A 19,552-nucleotide genomic window follows, 5' to 3' on the forward strand; every position below is an offset into this window, starting at 1 on the left:
TTATGTATAATTTTATTTAATTATGTTAAGAGGTTCTATTAAGGGGCCTCCATACTACTGGATTCAAAGGAAAATTGTATAGGCAACTTCTTATCATCATAATAATGCTATAATTTTGAAATATCGCTTTTAGTTTTTCCTATATTATAAGGGTTAGACTATGCTAAGTTTAATCTACACAAATATATTGGTCGTCTGTAGTCACTAAAATAATATTTATTTTAAAGTATTATAATTAGTATTAGTATTAAAATATATTTTTATGAAAACTAATGATCATAGATATAATATTGGTAATATTTGGCTTAATGTGTAGTACTTACTCCTACAGTTTTATTCCAATTAAAAATTCGGGTTGGTAAATATTTATGCTGATATTGAAATCTTCTATGTTTTATATCCGCTGAAAGTATATTTACTTACAAGTTACAACTTTTTCATTCATATTTGTGTAGGTATTAGAAGATATGATTACATAAAAAGAGTTTATATACATAATTAAATGAGTAGGTTGTTACCTAAGTTATTCTTCCGACTCAGGTTTGTCACATATTAAATTTTATTCCAACAGAAGTCCTTTGAACATTTATCTATTTGATTCACCAAATAACTATTGAAAAAAACAAATTAATTACTAATGATACCTACAAACAAAGATCCTAGAAATATTTCATTTGATAATACGTATTCAATTAATTAGTTTTTTAATTTGAATAAATAATAAGCCACAACGTCTATGGCGATTGGCATACAATTATACAAAGAGTTTTAACTTTTAAGGTTAACAATTTCTTAAGATACAGTATTTGTATAAACAAATTACATATTATAAACTACGTATTTATAAGATTGGCCTATTAAAAATTTCATCATGTGACTTATTGATTGTTGGCTCTGAAATTTGCAAATTTTTGAAATTATGAAAACATTTGAACTTCAGACGATTCTAAAAACAACTTATTTTAATTTTTAATATTTCAAGCTTTTTTACTGAGTCTATTTACAAAACTTGTCATCAACTATAAAAGAAAATTTTTTTAAAAAATTCTATCATTTCGATTGCCTACAATAATACCTTAAAATTTATCTTATTTTGAACATCTACATGCATCTAAAAAATTATAATTTAAGCATTTTCTTAAAATAGTAAGGTTGCACAATTAATATTTTTAAAACTAAAATAAACCAACAAAAAGATCGGTTGAGGATAAATCATTATTAGGTAACATTTGAGTATAATTTTTAGATTTATTAGTACCAGCTACCTTAATAATTAATATTTATAGAAATTAAACATTCCCTTAAACCCCACTTACCCAACTCATGAGGCTTAAAGCACTAACTATCAAAATAGGAATCTGATTTTGTCTCATGTGATCAGTCTTACACATTACGCCTGTCAAGGAGACAGACCAGTAATTGTTTTATTCCTTGTTATTCTCATTCTATTATCTTAATGGTTGAAATAAATGTGCAATTCAATTTGTTCAATGTCATGGCAATTTTAATATTATATCTGAATTTATAATAAAATATTTCTCTAAAATGGCTATTACAAGCAAATAGTTTTAGTATAATAAAAATACTTACGAACTGTATAAAATGTACAACAATAAAATAAATGCATTTTATTTATTTATAAACAATGATATATTACATATTTTATAAAATTAAAATCAAAAACTATTTATTATTATATATTTATATATATAACATAAGTATAGGTATACGAGTTAAAACCGTATAAATATAAATATTATATTATAATATACCAATATAATAATTATAATATTTATTATGATATCTTGAAAATATTTTATTTTTAAAATTATACGCCTTACTCGGAGCACATGGGATTTGATACATAATATGAATAATGTATATAAATATGAAAAAAAAAATCTTTATTTTGATTCATATGAAATACTAGATTATTTCTGTAGAAAACCACATCATCCACATTAGTTCATAGTTGACAATATAGCATACAAATAACTATAAACAAATTAGATACCTACTGGCTACAAACAATGAATACAATTCATTTACACTAAAATAAAACAATTCAAATATCTGTATTTATTTAAATTTGAAAAGTAGAATTTTTCAAAATTAAATGTAACTATAAGATATATTTACTACAAAATATTAAATTATTATATTTAATAGAGATAATAATCCAAGTATCACTCTATTTAAAACATTAAAAAAAAAAATAAAAATAGATTATTAAATTAATTGGTAGAATGCATGTTTTTATTTTATTTTATTAAATCAAAACTATATATAAAAAGTAATTTTGAAAATGTTGTTATTCAATGTTTAAAAAAGTAGTATTTATTCTGATCAAATTCCAATAACCTGCAAAAAATAAATAAATATTATTTTAGTACATTTTACATGAAATCAATTATTGTACATAAAATGATGTATTATTTAAAAAACATAAATAAATTACATATTATTTGATTAAAAATCAATTTGATTGATATTGGGTTTAAATTGTTCATATGAATAATATTTTTAAATATTACTAAATTTAATGACTTAATGAGAAGGTGAATTTTTAAGACTCAAACTTGTGTAAAAGCCAACAACAATAATTATAAATTTAAGGATTTATATATTTTTATTAAACTAGTATTTTTATAACTATTAAAAATTCATTCATTTTAATTTATATTTTTTTATTTATTTATCTTCATCAAGAATGCTATCAATATATTATAATACTGAAATGAGGATAAGAATAAAACTGTAATTATTTATCTTTTTATTTACTACAATTAATAATTGGTCGCATCTGTTAATTTTAATGAAATATATGCATAATTTTTTTTAATATTTACATTAAATAATAAATAGTGTCGCATGAAATATTACATATTATAAATTATTATTACTCTAACCTGTAGGAAAATATTATTAGTGTTATAAAAATTTTAGTATTCTAATCATAAGTTAAGATTTATATACACGCATGTATTGTCTCCGTCTTACAAATATAATAAATTATAGTTCATAAAAATCCATTTTGTGTTCATAATTTAAATTTATAGTAAGTATTATAGTATTATATTTAAAAGTAAGAATGGGGGGTGGAGTGGCCCAAGCGGATTAGGGCGTCGGTTGTGACGCACGCAGTCGCTGGTTCAAATCTCGGTCATGGGCGACATCGCTCTTTGGGCATTTTGCGGTGTCTGGAGAGAGATCCGCGTCCCCCAACCGGGCATGGCAGAAACCTACGGATGCCCATTCAAAATTCTGCCAAAAACCCACGTGTTAAAACCTACAGTACCTTCCCTTACAGTTCCCCAGGCTAATGACCTTAGTTGTCGAACCCCTAAACCTAAAAAAAAAAGTAAGAATATTATCTTGGACATCATCTTATTGGCTTAATGTTTTGTTTTAATTTTAATTAGATATAACTTATAACTATATGTACAATTTTAAAATGCTCATTTTAAAAACTCACCATGAAATTTAAATATCAAATAAAAACCTACAGCATGATTTAGATAATATTCCCCGTAATATTCCTAGTTTTACCGTTACTTTAGAGTATAGGTGTATTCACTGTTACAATTAAAACAATAAGTGGATTTTTATCAACATAAATTTGTTAATGTTGTATTTGTAAGACAAAGACTTCACATAGTGAGTGTAACGTCCTCTTAAACAATATATAAGATCTTTGCTCAAATATAGGTTTATAGACTTAAAAGATACTAGAGCACAATATTTGAAATACAATAAAATTAATTTATCAGACATAAATCAATTTTTTATTAGTTAGCTTCTTATAATGGTATTTTCTATGGACTATATATTTGATCTCACAATAGAAAAAAAAAATAAAAATAAGTAAATGTAAATTGATTTTAACTTAATCTTTCAAGTTGCTAAGAATTTTATATTTTGCTTTCAATTTATAGGTTTCTAAACATATGTTTAAAATACCTTATATTTCCGTTGACACGGCATCATGCCCTTCTGATAGTTACCAGTACATAAACTGTACAACTGTACATGAAATCATGGTTTATTGTGACTGTTGTATTAACATAGGTTTAGAAATTGGAATTTAGCACGCTTGCAATATGAGCTTTCTCAACTTGTTTATTAAGTATTTCTTTTATATTTAGTAATCTTTAAAAAATTAAAAAAATATTTCTTAGACAAAACCTATAATACCAGGAATTGTATTTTATTTAAGAAGCATATTGAGATATGAAGTAAATAATTAATGATAAACTGGACATGTTAAATTTGTTACTCACACTTGCAACATGTTAGATATTTACATTACTGTAATATTATTAACAAACAAAGTTTATACAATTATTGTAGGCATATCTTACCAATTTAAGAAATTAATTACATTTACTAAATACTACCAATACATAATTAGTGAGAAATAGTGTTTAAGAACATTTAAATATATAGATATTTTTATTTAAAAGTACTGTTTATAAAAGTTGTATAAAATATTTACCTTATTTATAGGTGTGTATATATACAATATATATTGATGATGGTACAATATAATATTTATGCAACATAATTGTAAGTATTTCGGTCTTCTGGTGTGCGTGCTAAATATTCTCTTTCGATTAAGCATTCGATACGTTTCTTAATAAGAACGGGCGAAGGCATAAACCTCAATCTTAATTGTTCAGTTACCTCCATAATAAGTGTATTGTGTGTTAACTTTTTACGAGCTTTCATAATGCGAACGAGTGCTGCTTCTATTTCATGTTTTCGATCTTCTTCAACTTTGTCTTTAGTCTTCCTCCGCTCTGGCTCGTTTTCTCCTTTGGTAGTAATTGACTGGATTTTAACACGATACAATTTAGAAGTATATGACTCGTTGACAGAAAATTCATGATGAGGTTCAATCTCTTTTGTTTTGGGACTTTTTAACAACACCCTTTGTGATGGCTTCCCCATTGCTAAAGATTGTAATGCCCTAGTCAAGTCTTTTTCATTGATGTCCGTTTCATTCATTATCATTTCCATAGTCATCTTTTCATAACTGTTGAACAACATCAATATTGCCATTTGGTAAGTTGAAACTTGGAAAATATGCTTACGAACAGACGAATTAGCATTATTCATGCTAGTACCAGAGTTAGAAGACGTAGATACAACAGTACTACCACTTCCATTTGAACTTATTACAGACGTTGCACTATTCTCTCTACGGTTGTCACTGAAAATAGCTGTTAAATCGGCGGAACCTAATTGAGGCTGAAGTCGAAGTTGTCTACCATTATGTTTGCCCAGATAAAAAGTTCTGAATTCTTCATATGCCAAACGTGCTATGCTTGGTACATTGCACTTTGGAGTAGTTGTCGGTAATGGCCAAAATCCAGTAGTTAAAACACGAACTGATAAATCAATATTGTTGCAATTAGATGATGGCGAATTGGACAGGTACAGTTTGAATGATTCCATAATAGTATTTGACAAAGACATGTCTTTAAACATACCTTCTAGTTTGGAAGTAAATTGACATCCACATTCAGTTTTTAATTTTGAGATCATATTTTTCTCATTATCATCACTCACAGACTTGTTCAACAACAATCTTTTAGCTAAATGTTGTTTGTAGTATGTTTCAAAAACATCCTTATCCTGTAAAAATCGGAACAACACCATGGCTTTATCTAGCACAGGTTCTAGATCATTTTCATCAATACCACGTACTCCTTTTTTCAATTTGTCATCAATAAATAATGACATATATTCAGGAGACTTTGGGTTAAGATTTAGAAAATGTTCAAAATCCGAAGAAATTGTTTGTTTAAACATTTTATCACTTGCAAATGAATTATGCAAAAAATAATCCAATTTGTCTTTGAGATCTAATAAGTTTTGTACATATGTGACAGGATTTAAATCAGTCTCGTCTTCTTTGACTAATGATCTGCCTTCTTCTCGTAAATACTTACTTAGGCAGTCGGACATGGTTTTTAATCCGTCAGACAAGTTGCTAAGTAACTTGTACATACAAGCCAGATCTTTTGTTCTTTGATTCTTCAACATGAAAACAAATCCAGAGTTTTCCATTTCGACAATAGTCTTCATATGCTTTTTAATTAGCTCTTCTTCGACTACTTGAATAACACGGCTTTCTGTAGAAACATCTAGGTAATTTTTAGCTCGTTCAGCTTCTTCATTTATTCGAGATTCAGCTTTTTTAATATAAATGGAAGCACTGTTTTCAGCCAAAAGCATTTGACTTTCAACATTGTAAAATTCACTAGACTGAGCAAGGAACGGGCGTTCAAAATCTTCTTGATAAACTAACCTATTTTGTATACCTAATATCATAAGCATTTGACAGGCGTTCTTTAACGCGATACGGTCAATCACTTCACCGTTTCTTTCTTTCATCACCATGCTCAACAATGTCTCGCGTAAGTGATCTCGGATGCGGTCATGCCTCACAATTATGTCACGAAATAGCACGAGTCCAAGATTGTAAACACTATCGACTTCGTTGTTCTTCACATACACCTTGTCCATGTACATGAGGATGTCTCTAATCATGACCATTGAAGTTTGATGGTCCCTCCAACACTCATCCAGGGTTTGCAGGAAGTTGTTGTTTAAAGCAGAGAGGACATCTTCTCGCACCTTGGTCTCCAAGTGCGTGGAAACCGTATCCCTCATGCCATTGTACAAGCGTTCACCGTGCTTTAACAGTATCATAGTGTAGGCGTTGCGGTATAGCTCTTCGAAGCTCAGACATGAGTTGTTTTTCTTGTGTATCTCCTGTATGGCGTTTTTCAGCATTGCCCAGGTGGTGTCCACAAACTTCTCGTCAGTGCGAGACGGAAACGCCTTGACACGCATGTTGCCCCTCTTCTTTGGCACAGTACTGTTCATGATACTCGTGCGTCTCCTTCCCAGTGGATCACTACTCATAGTTGGCACGCAGTCACCATCAGAGCACGATGGTAGTCTGTCAAATGAAAATGGTCGAATGTATAAAAAAACATGTCACACCGGTCGGAACACAAATGAATGATCTAGCAGTACTTGATGGTGGTGGTCTTGGGATATTCTTCGAGTGCGGCTAAGGGGGATGAGGGGGTTGAAAAAATCGGAGACCATAAAAAATACCAGTAAGTACGAGACTCCGTTCTTCCTCTCCTAGTCAAACGATTGGTGAAAGTCGACTATTATTTCTGGACTACACCACAGTGGTACAACAAGTCTGATCGCAGATCGTTTTGCCGTCACCGCGGTGGACTCGGCAAGAACAGTGTTCGAATGATAGGCAAACGATAAACTAAAACTGATGCGGTGACATAGAGCAGCACGCTCGATTTCGGATGATCGGACACTTTTACGCGAAATGAAAAAAACAACGACCAGACGGATAAAAAAAAAAATCTCAACGCATTGAAATCATTTGACAATGTTTCAAAACATAAGAATCAAGAACACACTATCAGTATAATACTGTACACATATATTATAATTATTCTAGAATAATGTAGTATTATACAGCCGTCCACAGTGGTAGCGAAAATAATATTATAGTGTATAAAAGTAGGTAATAGGCATAATACACAATAATATTAATCTCTTTTCAGATTTAGACACGATTTTTACGTTGTTCGTTAGGTTATGTTGGTTATCACGAATCTGATTTTTTATTGTTCCATGAAAACTAAGGATAAATTCAAATAATATCATCCTCGTCGTAGTCACTCGAAAACGACAACTCGAAAAGCGGACGAAAGTCATCGCTCATACACGATTAATATTTGTTATTGACCATGTATTGTTTGGTTATATCGAAAATTATGTTCGTTGACGAATGACGGATTTTTTATTGATATCAATAATAATGATTGTGTATGAGACGCATAATAAATAATAATTGAGCTGGTCTGACAGTAACTTGAGACCGACAACCAGTGACCAGAGTGGTTGATTACCACTTAACCACTTTGTAATGTGCAGTCTGCGTTTCTGCAGCAGACGGCCAAAAGCGACGTCTACGCCCTACGGTGACCCAACAGTACCGACTAAAACATCTATATTCTACACTAGAACCATAGTTGGAGATTTAGGGATCCAGTTGTGAGAAGGTGGACTTGGCGTTAGCATTCATTAATAATACTCAATTCAAAGGTGTTCTAACTTTTAGGTAAGAACATTATCTATGCTTAAACGTAGGCGATTTGTTAATTCTATTTCAAAAGCAGAAACTTAAACGCAGATAATGATCATGAATACATAAGGTATTATGTATAAAAAAAATTAATTAGGTTTCGTGTGATTATTATATGTAACACAATTTTTTTCGGACTATGCACATGTAGAGAGTTCATAAGTTCTAATAAAAGAACAAATCTCAAGTTAATTTTAATTTTGACAAATTAAGGAACTATAAGAATATTTTCAACACTGATGAAATCTTAATGTTATATTGTTATAAACTTTTTTAACAAAAAAGTAATTAGTAGTAGGTTTTTTACCAAATAGGAAATTGTAAGTAAGGAATAGCCAGCAATAAAAAAAATAATTGAGATATGGATTTTATATACTTACTAATAGATAGAAACAGAAACTGGTTTTAAAACATAGAAGTAAATAATTATTATTACTTTTTTAATTCCATTTTACTTAAGTTTTACAATTTTACTTATGTTAAAAACAGACAATTTAGTACCAGACAGTCTATTATTATCAAATTACATTATTACTGTAACGGCTACCATTTGCATTTTCTTCATCAGGTTCTTCCTTTTTAACCATATCTGGATCATAATCATCATGAGAACTGTTGTAACCATCATATTCGTTATTGTAACTATCATAATTATTGTCATATTCTAAAAATAAAAATATTATTAATGGTTAAAAATGTTTTTTACAATAGGTACCTAAAAATTAATTTATTTTTAGTTTAAATTTAAAATTTGGTTAAAAAAGATCAACATGTCAAAAATGAATAAGCCAAAAAACATATTTTATCCATCATCTTAAACATGCAATATATAAAATTATATAAAAGTGAGGAAACCATTCTCAAAATTAAAGACAATAATACATTTTTCTACTAAAGTGTCTGAAGATATCAAAAAAAAAAAAAAAAACACACATCTAAAATAAATATTATACTAACCATCAACAGGTTCTTGTTTAATATGAATTTTTTCATCACGTTCAGAATTGTCTTTATCATGTTTATCACGACGATCTTTACTCCTGTAGATCATAAAATTAAGATTTAGTTTTTACAACTGCTACAAAATTAAAATAACACTTTACTTGTCTCGGCGATGATGATCTCTTTCTTTGCGATCCTTCTTACGTTCACGGTCTCTAGAACGACTACGCTTTCTTTTTCTTTCACGATCATGATCTTTATCTCTAGATTTGGTAACGGGAACCTCTTCAACTTCGTCATATTCTACATCTCTAGCACCACGGTCTCTGCTACGGCGTCTCTTGCGTTCGCGTGACCGTCTACAATAAAGTTTATATAAATTAATAAAATTATAATAACTTATCGGTATAAATGCAATTTACTGGGCCCCTATGTTCAAATTGTTTTATTAATTAATCGAGAAAACTTAAAATTCTTGTTAGGAATATGTAAAATCAACTTTAAATGACTAATTTTTTAATAAACGTTCAAACCTTAAAATTGGTTTTTACTCGGTCACTTTCTTAGGGTGTTTTCAGATAGAAAATTAAAAGCTGTTTTCAATTTGAGCAACTAGGAGCAAAGATAGTACTAACCAAACAAATCAATTTATTTATAACTGGGAAAATATTATATTTATTTGTATTTTAATGTTTTTTACAATATATTTCTGTATTAAAATAATGATTTATTGAGATGCAGTCATGACTTTAGCACTATTGGGTTTAGATAGAAAATTACCAAGAATTTAAAAAAAAAGGTGCCTGGTAAGGTATATTTGTATTTTTTATTGTATTTCAATCCATAAAGGTTCATAAAAATTAATATTTAAAAATGTTAGGTATTAAATCATATAAGTACTTAAGTGATTTTATTTCAATTAATAATTTATCATTCTTTTAAAATTTCAGTCATATTATGTTTTAAGCGACTTGGTAATATAACATTTTCACTATCAACAATAATTGATGTTAGATTTTAAAAGATGCCTATAACAAGTTGTATTATTAAAACAAAATATATTTAAAAAGTATTATCAAATATTTTATAACACAATAAACATGATACATTTTACAACAAAAACAAAACGAGTTTAACATGTTTTAAAAAAATATTTTTTATATAGTCAGTGATATTTATTACTTTTTAGTTTTATAAATGATTTTAATAAATATGTGTAGGTACAGTAGATTAGTATAAATATATTTAATACATACGACTTAGAACGATGACGTTTTCTTTCACGATCTCTACTACGAGGACGTCTCGGTTCACGTTCACGATCTCTATCTCGGTCACGATAATCACGTTCTCGATCTCTTTCCGTAGTAACACTACGTCCAGAACGACTACCAGCCATTTCACGAGCATACCTTTCTCTTTCTCGTTCATTATCTTCCCTACCTGAATGTTTCAAATTGACTTCTGGTCCACCTCTTCTTGTACCCCCTAAACCACCTCCTAAATTAATAAGATACAAAGTTATAATTTACTATCAAATACTTTTATAGTTACAAATTAAGTTAAAATGAATTTACCCAATCTTCTAGGAAGCCATCCTTTGACTGTGCGTGCTCGCTCAACATCCACCAACACTCTGCGTCCATCAATCTTTTTTCCATCAGCATGTTTATATGCAGCTATAATAAATATTATTGGGGGAAAACAATTAGACTGAACTTAGACTGTAGATAAAACCTTTGATGTCCTTAAGAAAATTGTAAATTGAATACCCAACCCAATTCAAATGTATGACAAGTTATTGAAATTCTTGAATAATATTTGTTCATTGAAGAGTAGATAAGATAGCACGGATTGTATCTTAAAATGTATTGAAACAAATTTAAAGTACATCAGAACCAGGTCTTACCAACTTCATAAAAACAAAAATGTAAATCTCGTAGAAAAAATTAGAAAATAATCAAATATTTAAGTACCTACCAATTATACTTATTTGCTATTCCCAGATTGTTTTTTTAGCGCAGTTTGAAAATGCCAAGTGAATCCAAAATTTGTCGATTTTTTTTTACTTTACCTGGGACGCCAATACTTACAAATAGGCGCAAAACTATTTTATTACCCAGTAAAATTAAGAATAAAAAGAATGTGTAAATGAAATAAAAATATCATTTTCTTCCACCAAATTCACATTATCTTACCTTAGCATATTCATGCTCGAAAGAATAAAATAAAATATAAAATATACTATTATTTAAACAAATAACATTACAGTTAACCATATTCTGTAATGTCACTAACATTACAGTTTACCATATTCTGTAATATCCCTAAGTTATGATAATATGACCCATAAGTTGATTTTTTTGTATATTAACTAATGTAAGATGATGTAATCTATTTCATTTAAATGAAAAAAAAAAAATTAAATAACACTTGTTAACTAATAAGTAAGGGTTATTGAAATAACTAATTAGTAATCTACATTTAAAAATGTATTATATTTGAGAAAATTTTTGGAAACTGAAAAGATGGGTTAATTTGTTTTGTAATTTGTATGTTGGGCTTACCACACATACAAACCTATTATCAACAAAGTCGTCTACGTATAATCACAGGGTCATTAAAGAAGCTCCAATCAGCGAGCTCTTCACAGTTCACTGCATCAAGAACAAAATACAATTATTAAAACTGTACCAGAATGTTTTTATTTTTAAATTTTGAATTTTAAAGATCATTGTTTTTATTTAAGTACGCGCGAGGGTTGATATAAACCAAGTATTTAAAAATTAATTTTTCATAACTGGCGAGTATTCAGATCTTGACATTTTGCAGAATAATCTTTAGTTGAATTTGAGGAGTAAATTGATTTTACCAGCCTAGCATATTTTAAATTCCAGTGATGAACATAATAAAAAGCACAATTGATAAAACATCTATTTGTGTATAGATTGTAAATTAATAAGCAGTTGTACTTTTTTGAACTTAAAAAGTTATTAAAAATTAGATGCTTTTTACTTCTAACATTTTTTTTTTTAAATTTAGAAAGGTAAGTATACCGTGTGTTCAATTTTAAAGGTAACAGGAAATATTTCGATTGTGTGACCTTGAATTTGATTCGGGGTTTTTATACTGCATATAGGACTTATAAATACATATTTTTTTAATAAATTCAAATTTTTAATTTTTTTTTATCAGCGCATGCGCAGTAAAATAAAAATTTCTTAAATAGCAACCACTACTTTGGAGACCGGATTTCGATTTCTTTATTTTTTCTGAACAACTTTGATCTTTACAGTTTGTTGATATCTTCAAAATTGCCATTTTTATGACGGTCGGAAGTTTTAAAATAGTTAATTCGTAAATATCGCATTTTTCAACGGTCTATCTTAATTTATAGGTATTTATAGGTATTATTATAACAGTTTATTTTTATTAAAACTACTAAATTATCTACTACTATTATCTTAATTTGTTTTTAATAGTATTAAGATAGACCGTTGAAAAATGCGATATTTACGAATTAACTATTTTAAAACTTCCGACCGTCATAAAAATGGCAATTTTGAAGATATCAACAAACTGTAAAGATCAAAGTTGTTCAGAAAAAATAAAGAAATCGAAATCCGGTCTCCAAAGTAGTGGTTGCTATTTAAGAAATTTTTATTTTACTGCGCATGCGCTGATAAAAAAAAATTAAAAATTTGAATTTATTAAAAAAATATGTATTTATAAGTCCTATATGCAGTATAAAAACCCCGAATCAAATTCAAGGTCACACGATCGAAATATTTCCTGTTACCTTTAAAATTGAACACACGGTATAAAAAAAAAAAAACAAATAATTAATAATAACTACAACATAGATATATTAGAGGCCAACCCAAGCTAATACGACCCTCATCTTCTTATGATACGACTGGTTGGGGAAAGCAATATATGTATGTTATAAATATTATAATTTTGCATGACACAATGAAAATTTAACTGTGGCAAAAAGTGAGTACATTTAATATTTATTATGTTTTGTTTAATTTGTGTTCACTATGAAGATAAATTTGTGCAACGTATTAAATTTTTAATTTTTTTTTAATGTTTTACCACAGATTGTATTTGTTTATGCAATTAATAAATTTAATAAGACATTGTCTATGTTCTCTTAATTTAAGATGGAAATGATCTATGTGAAGATGCCAATTATGTTTACCGATGAATAGCAAGATAGAAACATTGGAATTATTTTTCCAAAAACATAAGACATCTATATTATCACAATTTACTTAAACTTTGTATTTATTTTTAATTTGGAACCAATATTTAAATATACTTAAATCCTAAACATAATATAAAGGGAGACAGCCGAGACTCTAATATGTATTCAAATAAAAAATTTAAAAATGAGATACCTATTGAAATCAAATATACAAAATGTTAAAGTTACTTTTTTGGCATAATATAGCAGACCCATACACAGTGCTCTAAAACTAGATAAATGAGCATTTTTTTTTTTGTATAGCAATAACTCATAAAATAAATATTTTTAAATGATCATGAAATAAAAAATTAAATACCCAGGCACATAAGTTGTAATCAAAATTTTTTTTTTAAATATTCATAAGCCAGTAAAATCAATTTTGGTAGAATTTGACCTCAACATTCGCCATTTGTGACCACCCGGTCAATTTTTGAAAACAAAAATAAACATATTGTTAATTACTTACAATGCATATCACGTTCATATTCGTACTCAATGAAAGCATACCCTCTGGGTTTACCATCTATCTTATTATGTGTGACAACAATCTATAAAAATAAAATAAAATATTAAGTTAATAGAAAGTACAGAATGTTTAAATAAAATAATTGCAATAATTTACCTTTTTTATAGGACCATAAAGTTCAAATTCTCTTCGTAATTTTGATTCAGAAGTATCATAATTCTGAAACAATCAATTGCAATAAAAACATTACCTTTAACTAATTAAAACTAAGTAGGCACAATCAAATACTCAAAGAGAACATAGAAATATTTAGATGTATTAGGGTCATTAGCTGTAATCGTAGTCCTTTGTCTATTATATTGATTGCTATTCTAATAGAACAATTAGTTGTGTAATATCTGTCATTCTGTCATATAAAACTCGCCATCATCATCAAATTGAAAGATTAAGTAACATTTATAGTAATAATCAATATTACAGAACCAAATAACAAATTATAATATTTAGTGTAGCAATAAATGTTTTAATTATTTTTGTTTTTTAATAAGTCTTTGAGAGAAAATGTATTCTGTTTTTTGATATTTTTAATAATGAAGAAGTAATGGTAAATTAAGGAGTTTTATTCTGTCTACTAAATTAAAAATTATATTTATTGATTTCTATATTTCTACCTAAGAGTTTGTGTAAATAAATATTGTTAAATGATTAAAACTTCTTAAGTATTAAATTATAATTTTCTTAGGATTAAAAGTAAATATTTGTTATAGTAATTTTGTATAAGGAACTAAAACCAAATAAGAAATATAGAATAATAATAAAGAAAAATTATACAATCTGTAAACACTACAAAATAACTTACAATTCTAGCAACAAACAATGTTTTAAATGGATCTGTTGTAGCATTTGCAACTGAATGTGGTTCCCCTGAAACAGAATAAGAACAAATTATTATTCATACCCCACACGTGGTGCTGTATAAACAAAGACAGTGTCAATGCGGTGCTTACATAGCGCGATTTCTTGTTCTAACTTGTATGCTACTTGTTCAGCTTTCTCACGACGACGACGCTCTAGTCGTTCTTCTCTGGTTTCAATTTTTGTCGGAGGAGGCGTGTCTTCGGGGTCCTGCAGAGCAGAGCAACAACATGACGCGATTATAATCGGTAAGAAGGTACAAAAAACAATAACACCAGAAGTATCAACTTAACAAAATTATTTATTTATATATAGGTAGTTCAGCCAAACTCACTTCGAACAGATCCATAAAACTTCCAACGCCCAAATAGCCACGAGTCTTCTTCTCGTGCGGCAGCTTGGCGACTGGCGGTAGGTAAGGGATTGGGTCCCTCGGCGCGAAAAGCGCCAGCAAATTGGGCGGCAGGAATTGAGTCATCGTACGGCGTTCGTATTACTCGAGGTCTTACAGTAAACTTTGACGGTGGTCGGTAGTTAACCACCAACGCTAACCATTGGCACTAGTTTAACTTACAGTCAATCGATGAATCGGCTCTCGAGTCACTTGATACTTATTACTTACTCTCGCACACATAAACAAACACACACGCGCACACACACACACATGCGCCAGATAGTGTTATGCCTTATGCGCCTATAAAGACTAAAAGACTTGATAGTTGATTTGTAGCGGTTTAAACACAAACAGAATAACAGAACACAATTCACATTTAATAATTAACAATCACCATTTAACTATTTAAGAGTTACGACAGTAGAAAGGCAAATCAGCTATCTAACTTACTTATAGTCACTTATTACTACTTGGCGTCTTTGCGGCCAACGCTGTCGAAATGTCGAATTCGAATTTGGACTATTTGGAGTATGTTATAATAACATAAGTGGTCAACCATTTTAATCAAAAGTCATGGAATGAAAAACGTGGTGCGTCAATCACTACGATTATTTGTTCCATAATCTTTACTTTCCAAAGTCAGCTTGTTCCAACAAAAGTGTTATTGAACAATTTGAACATAGGCATGTTCAGACCTCATTCGCAGGTCATGCACAAATTGCACAACAGTGGCATATCTAGGGGATGGGGAAACTGCCAATCCCCCCCCCCAAAAAAAAAAAAATAAAAAATAAAAAATAAATATTTCTGTTAGGGTTTGGGCATTTGAATTATACACATGATGAAAAATAAAAAATTTAATATGAAAATAGAAATTGAGAAAAAAAGGTTCATATTATGCATCAAAATGTACTATGCAAATTTGATCAAATTTGCAGGTCATGCCTGTGCATGACAGGCATGGCCCGTGGACACGCCTATGAATTTGAACAATATTGGTAATACGAATCGTGGAACATTCTTTGGAAGATTTAGAAATATTCAAACTCAACGGAATAATTAAACTTGTTCACATTCGTTATTAAGTGATATCTACTATTTAGAGGAGCACAATTCAATAATTCAAATTGGTCTGAATCAGGATCTGAAAATTCTACCGTTTCATTGCACCTAAACCCTAGTTATATAATCTATTATATTATATTATATTATATTATACCGAAACCTAATGTAGATATTAGTATCATTAGACGTTAATGAGTTATGATTAGAGATTAGGAATTAATGAATTATATGCATCGGTATAATTTTTTGTAACTTCTTAGTTCTTACTACTGTAGTTTTGTTAGTGAAGTCCTCGAATCATCCCATGATGAGTTTAATGGTGATATTTTTTTGTTTTGTGCATATCTTAGCATATTTAAGATCAAATGCATATTTTGAAAAAAATATGAATATTATTACATATTTTAACAACCAAACCCTCGAAAAATGCATATTTTATGCTTTAAGGGTATAATTCGTTACAATTATTAATTTCTTCGCTATTCAAAAATACTTAAAAATAATTTAATCAATTTTAGAGCATTCCTCATGTTTACTCAATGAGAATTTGGAAAGAAATTATGATTCTCCAAATAAATAACTCCTGAAAAAATAACAACATTTTAATAGGTATTACGTCATATTATGTAGAACGGAGACCTATTAAATACAATTTTTTTTAAATATCCAATTCTGACAAAATTTTATTTGGTATGTAGATATTTTTGGTATTTTGGCTGTTTTAAGATCAATTTTAGTGAATCTTTGTTTTAAATTTTTAGATTTTTTTCGTAAAAAATATTTTTTAATAGATCCATAAGTAGAAACTATAATGAATGTTATTAGGTAATTAAAATCTATTAAATTATAAATTATTTTATTTTAATTGTTAAAAATGATCAATACTTTAAATTTTAATATTAAGAGTAATTACCTAATCGTGTTCCTCTCACAAAAAATTTTTATTTTTATTTATATTTATAATTTTAGTATTTATCTCCAAATGACCACTGAACAATAAATATTATATTTAATTCCAAATTAAATATATTGTATATGATGTTTTTGGAAAAACGTAAAAATAACATGAAAAATTTCTATTTTATGTCAAACTGTGAATTTGTTTAATTACAATATAGGATAAAGTAGGTATAATATCTTAAAATAATTTTCATAATATCACAACGTTAGTACACCTGCAACAAGATTTTTCAAAAGTCCTCTACACCAACATGCATATCAGCAGATTGACAATAAATATTTATTTTAAGTCTACGTCGTCAAAAAAGTATAAGAATTATGATATTTATCTTATGTCAATTCGGCGAAACACGTAGCCACAACTTAGTACTTACAAGTGTATAATTATTGGGTATTCTAGTATTCTACCTAAAAGTCCGGGGAATAAAATTCCGGCAAACAAAAGTCCGGTAAAAAAAGACCCACGAAAAAAAGTCCAATGTAATAAAAGTCCGGTTTATTTATTATACATAATAATATGTCGTACAAGAAAACATTAATGTTATTAAAAATAATAGCAATAATTTATAATAGAATTATTACAATCAATGTTATAGGTAGGTACAACAAAAATTAAAATATTACATAAAATAGACATTATAATTTTTTGATTAGGAATTCATAACTCCGAGCTAAGTGTTGAAGAATTTTTAACTCAAGTTGGACATACTATTAGGACAATAGGACACGACCAAAGTGATTAATGTTTTCTTGTAAGACATGAAATTTTATTTTTATTTAAAAGTAACAATCAATCTGACCAAAAAATATAATGTCATATTTTTATTTTTATTGTACCTACCTATAATATTGATTGTAATAATTGTATTATAAATTATTGCTATTATTTTGAATAACATTAATGTTTTCTTGTACGACATATGTATATTAAAACCGGACGTTTGTTCACCGGACTTTTTTTCGCGGGTCTTTTTTTACCGCACTTTAGTTCGTAGATTCAATAAATTATTGTCTAGATAGTCTAGTGTTAAAGCGGTGCCAAGGTTAGGTTAGGTTACCAAGGGAAATGCAGTGCACATCTTAAAATCCATAGACATATTAATATGTTAATGTTAAAATCCGATCCAAAAGATATTTAAGTTTAAGAATATAGCAAAATAACAAGAATAGAACGAGTGTATAATGGAAGTTGAAATTTGGAATCGTTCAAATCGTTAGTCGTCTTAAACTATTGTCATAGATTACTTAAAACCTAACTACCTAACTATTTTTATAGCGGACTAGTCATTTTTATTACCTAACGACCTAACGTCTTAAATCATATAATGATGATCTAAATCTAAACCTAATATTTATTATTTAATAATTGTGTATCTTGCTTCTTGCAGACCACGAATTAAGATAATATATCCACACTATTCTACACTCCACAGCTGATATCTGTGGATATATCTACATTCGTGAATTCTGCCAACAGTGCCATGGCTAAAGTGACCATATATTTTTTTAATCAAAACGGGACAAAAAAAAAAAAAAATCATAATTATTTGTTACAAATAAATATTTTTAATTTAATAATATTATTAGCAAATTTCTGTGGTACTTACAATGTTTTTAAAGCACAAAAAAATTAAATTAACTTATTACACTTCCTAGGTAATTTTATTATTATTAACAAAATGTTTTCGTGTAATAATTACAAAATTAAATACTTGTATATTTTTCGTTTGAACAAATTTGTTGTAGTAAATCTGGCGATGACTTCAGGAACGAGTAAAATTCTGTACAAGACATTTTAAAGTTAACTTTTGTTAGTAACATTGCTTTTAAACTTGACACTTGTAGCTGTGTTTTTTCGGCCGTCCATAAATTGTTCATTAATGAAAAAATTCGTTCGACTGGTGCATTTGTAGCAGGCATGCAAAGAACATACTCAACAATTTTTTGAAAAATGGTGTGGTTTAAATTGTTGTCTCGGAAGTACTGAAACACTTCTATCCAACGATGCTCCGCATATTTATTCGAAGAATCTGAATTCCACTCTTCCACTTTTTTATCTGATACATACGATGAAATTAGTGTAAATTCATCAAATGCCTCAGTGTTCTGCTCAAAACACGATTGGATTAGTTTGGACGCACAATCATTTGATCGAAAGCTGTGATTTTCTTGAACGGTATGGTAAGCCCAAACTCCTTCTGCTGCTGCAATTTCAAGATCTTTAGAAGTTGGCGTGTTAACATTTTTGAAATATCTCTGCAAAGGATGGCTTGCTGCTGCAGCACGGTCAGCATTTTTATGTTTTTCAGATCTTAAATGTTGTTCTACATCACTCCCACCCCCGTGTGATACAGAAAATTGTGTCGA

General features: G+C 28.6%; 1 protein-coding gene and 1 pseudogene across 3 annotated transcripts; both read right to left on the reverse strand.

The window, feature by feature from the left end:
* Nucleotides 1-1,613: 1,613 nt before the first annotated feature.
* On the reverse strand, nucleotides 1,614-7,574 carry LOC107163757 (cullin-3-B pseudogene; annotated as a pseudogene). Of its 2 annotated transcripts, XR_016191083.1 has the most exons (3): nucleotides 7,048-7,574; nucleotides 4,496-6,970; nucleotides 1,614-2,361 (listed from the first exon to the last, which is right to left on the reverse strand). The product of XR_016191083.1 is annotated as a cullin-3-B pseudogene, transcript variant X2 (transcript). The 2 variants fall into 2 exon arrangements; XR_016191082.1 differs by having other exon boundaries at nucleotides 4,496-7,573.
* A 1,040-nt stretch (nucleotides 7,575-8,614) lies between these two features.
* snRNP-U1-70K (small ribonucleoprotein particle U1 subunit 70K) lies at nucleotides 8,615-15,687 on the reverse strand. The gene is made up of 10 exons (XM_015511331.2): nucleotides 15,101-15,687; nucleotides 14,859-14,976; nucleotides 14,711-14,775; nucleotides 14,008-14,070; nucleotides 13,852-13,933; nucleotides 10,711-10,812; nucleotides 10,390-10,633; nucleotides 9,295-9,492; nucleotides 9,149-9,231; nucleotides 8,615-8,855 (listed from the first exon to the last, which is right to left on the reverse strand). Exons 1-10 carry the CDS (start codon nucleotides 15,242-15,244, stop codon nucleotides 8,710-8,712), a joined length of 1,245 nt encoding a protein of 414 aa, XP_015366817.1. The 5' UTR covers nucleotides 15,245-15,687; the 3' UTR covers nucleotides 8,615-8,709.
* Between the last annotated feature and the right edge of the window lie 3,865 nt (nucleotides 15,688-19,552).

Source organism: Diuraphis noxia, unplaced genomic scaffold (assembly GCF_037042655.1).
Source record: "Diuraphis noxia isolate RWA-SAM2 unplaced genomic scaffold, SU_Dnox_SAM2 contig0003, whole genome shotgun sequence".
Classification (NCBI taxonomy): Eukaryota; Metazoa; Arthropoda; class Insecta; order Hemiptera; family Aphididae; genus Diuraphis; species Diuraphis noxia.

Coding starts and splice junctions, on each gene's coding strand:
- snRNP-U1-70K (XM_015511331.2), bottom strand. CDS start 15,244: ATGACTCAATTCCTGCCGCCCAATTTGCTGGCGCTTTTCGCGCCGAGG. Junction 14,071..14,710: donor CATTGTTTGTTGCTAGAATT/GTAAGTTATTTT, acceptor TGATTGTTTCAG/AATTATGATACTTCTGAATC. Junction 8,856..9,148: donor TAAACAAGAACCTGTTGATG/GTTAGTATAATA, acceptor TTTTATTTTTAG/AATATGACAATAATTATGAT.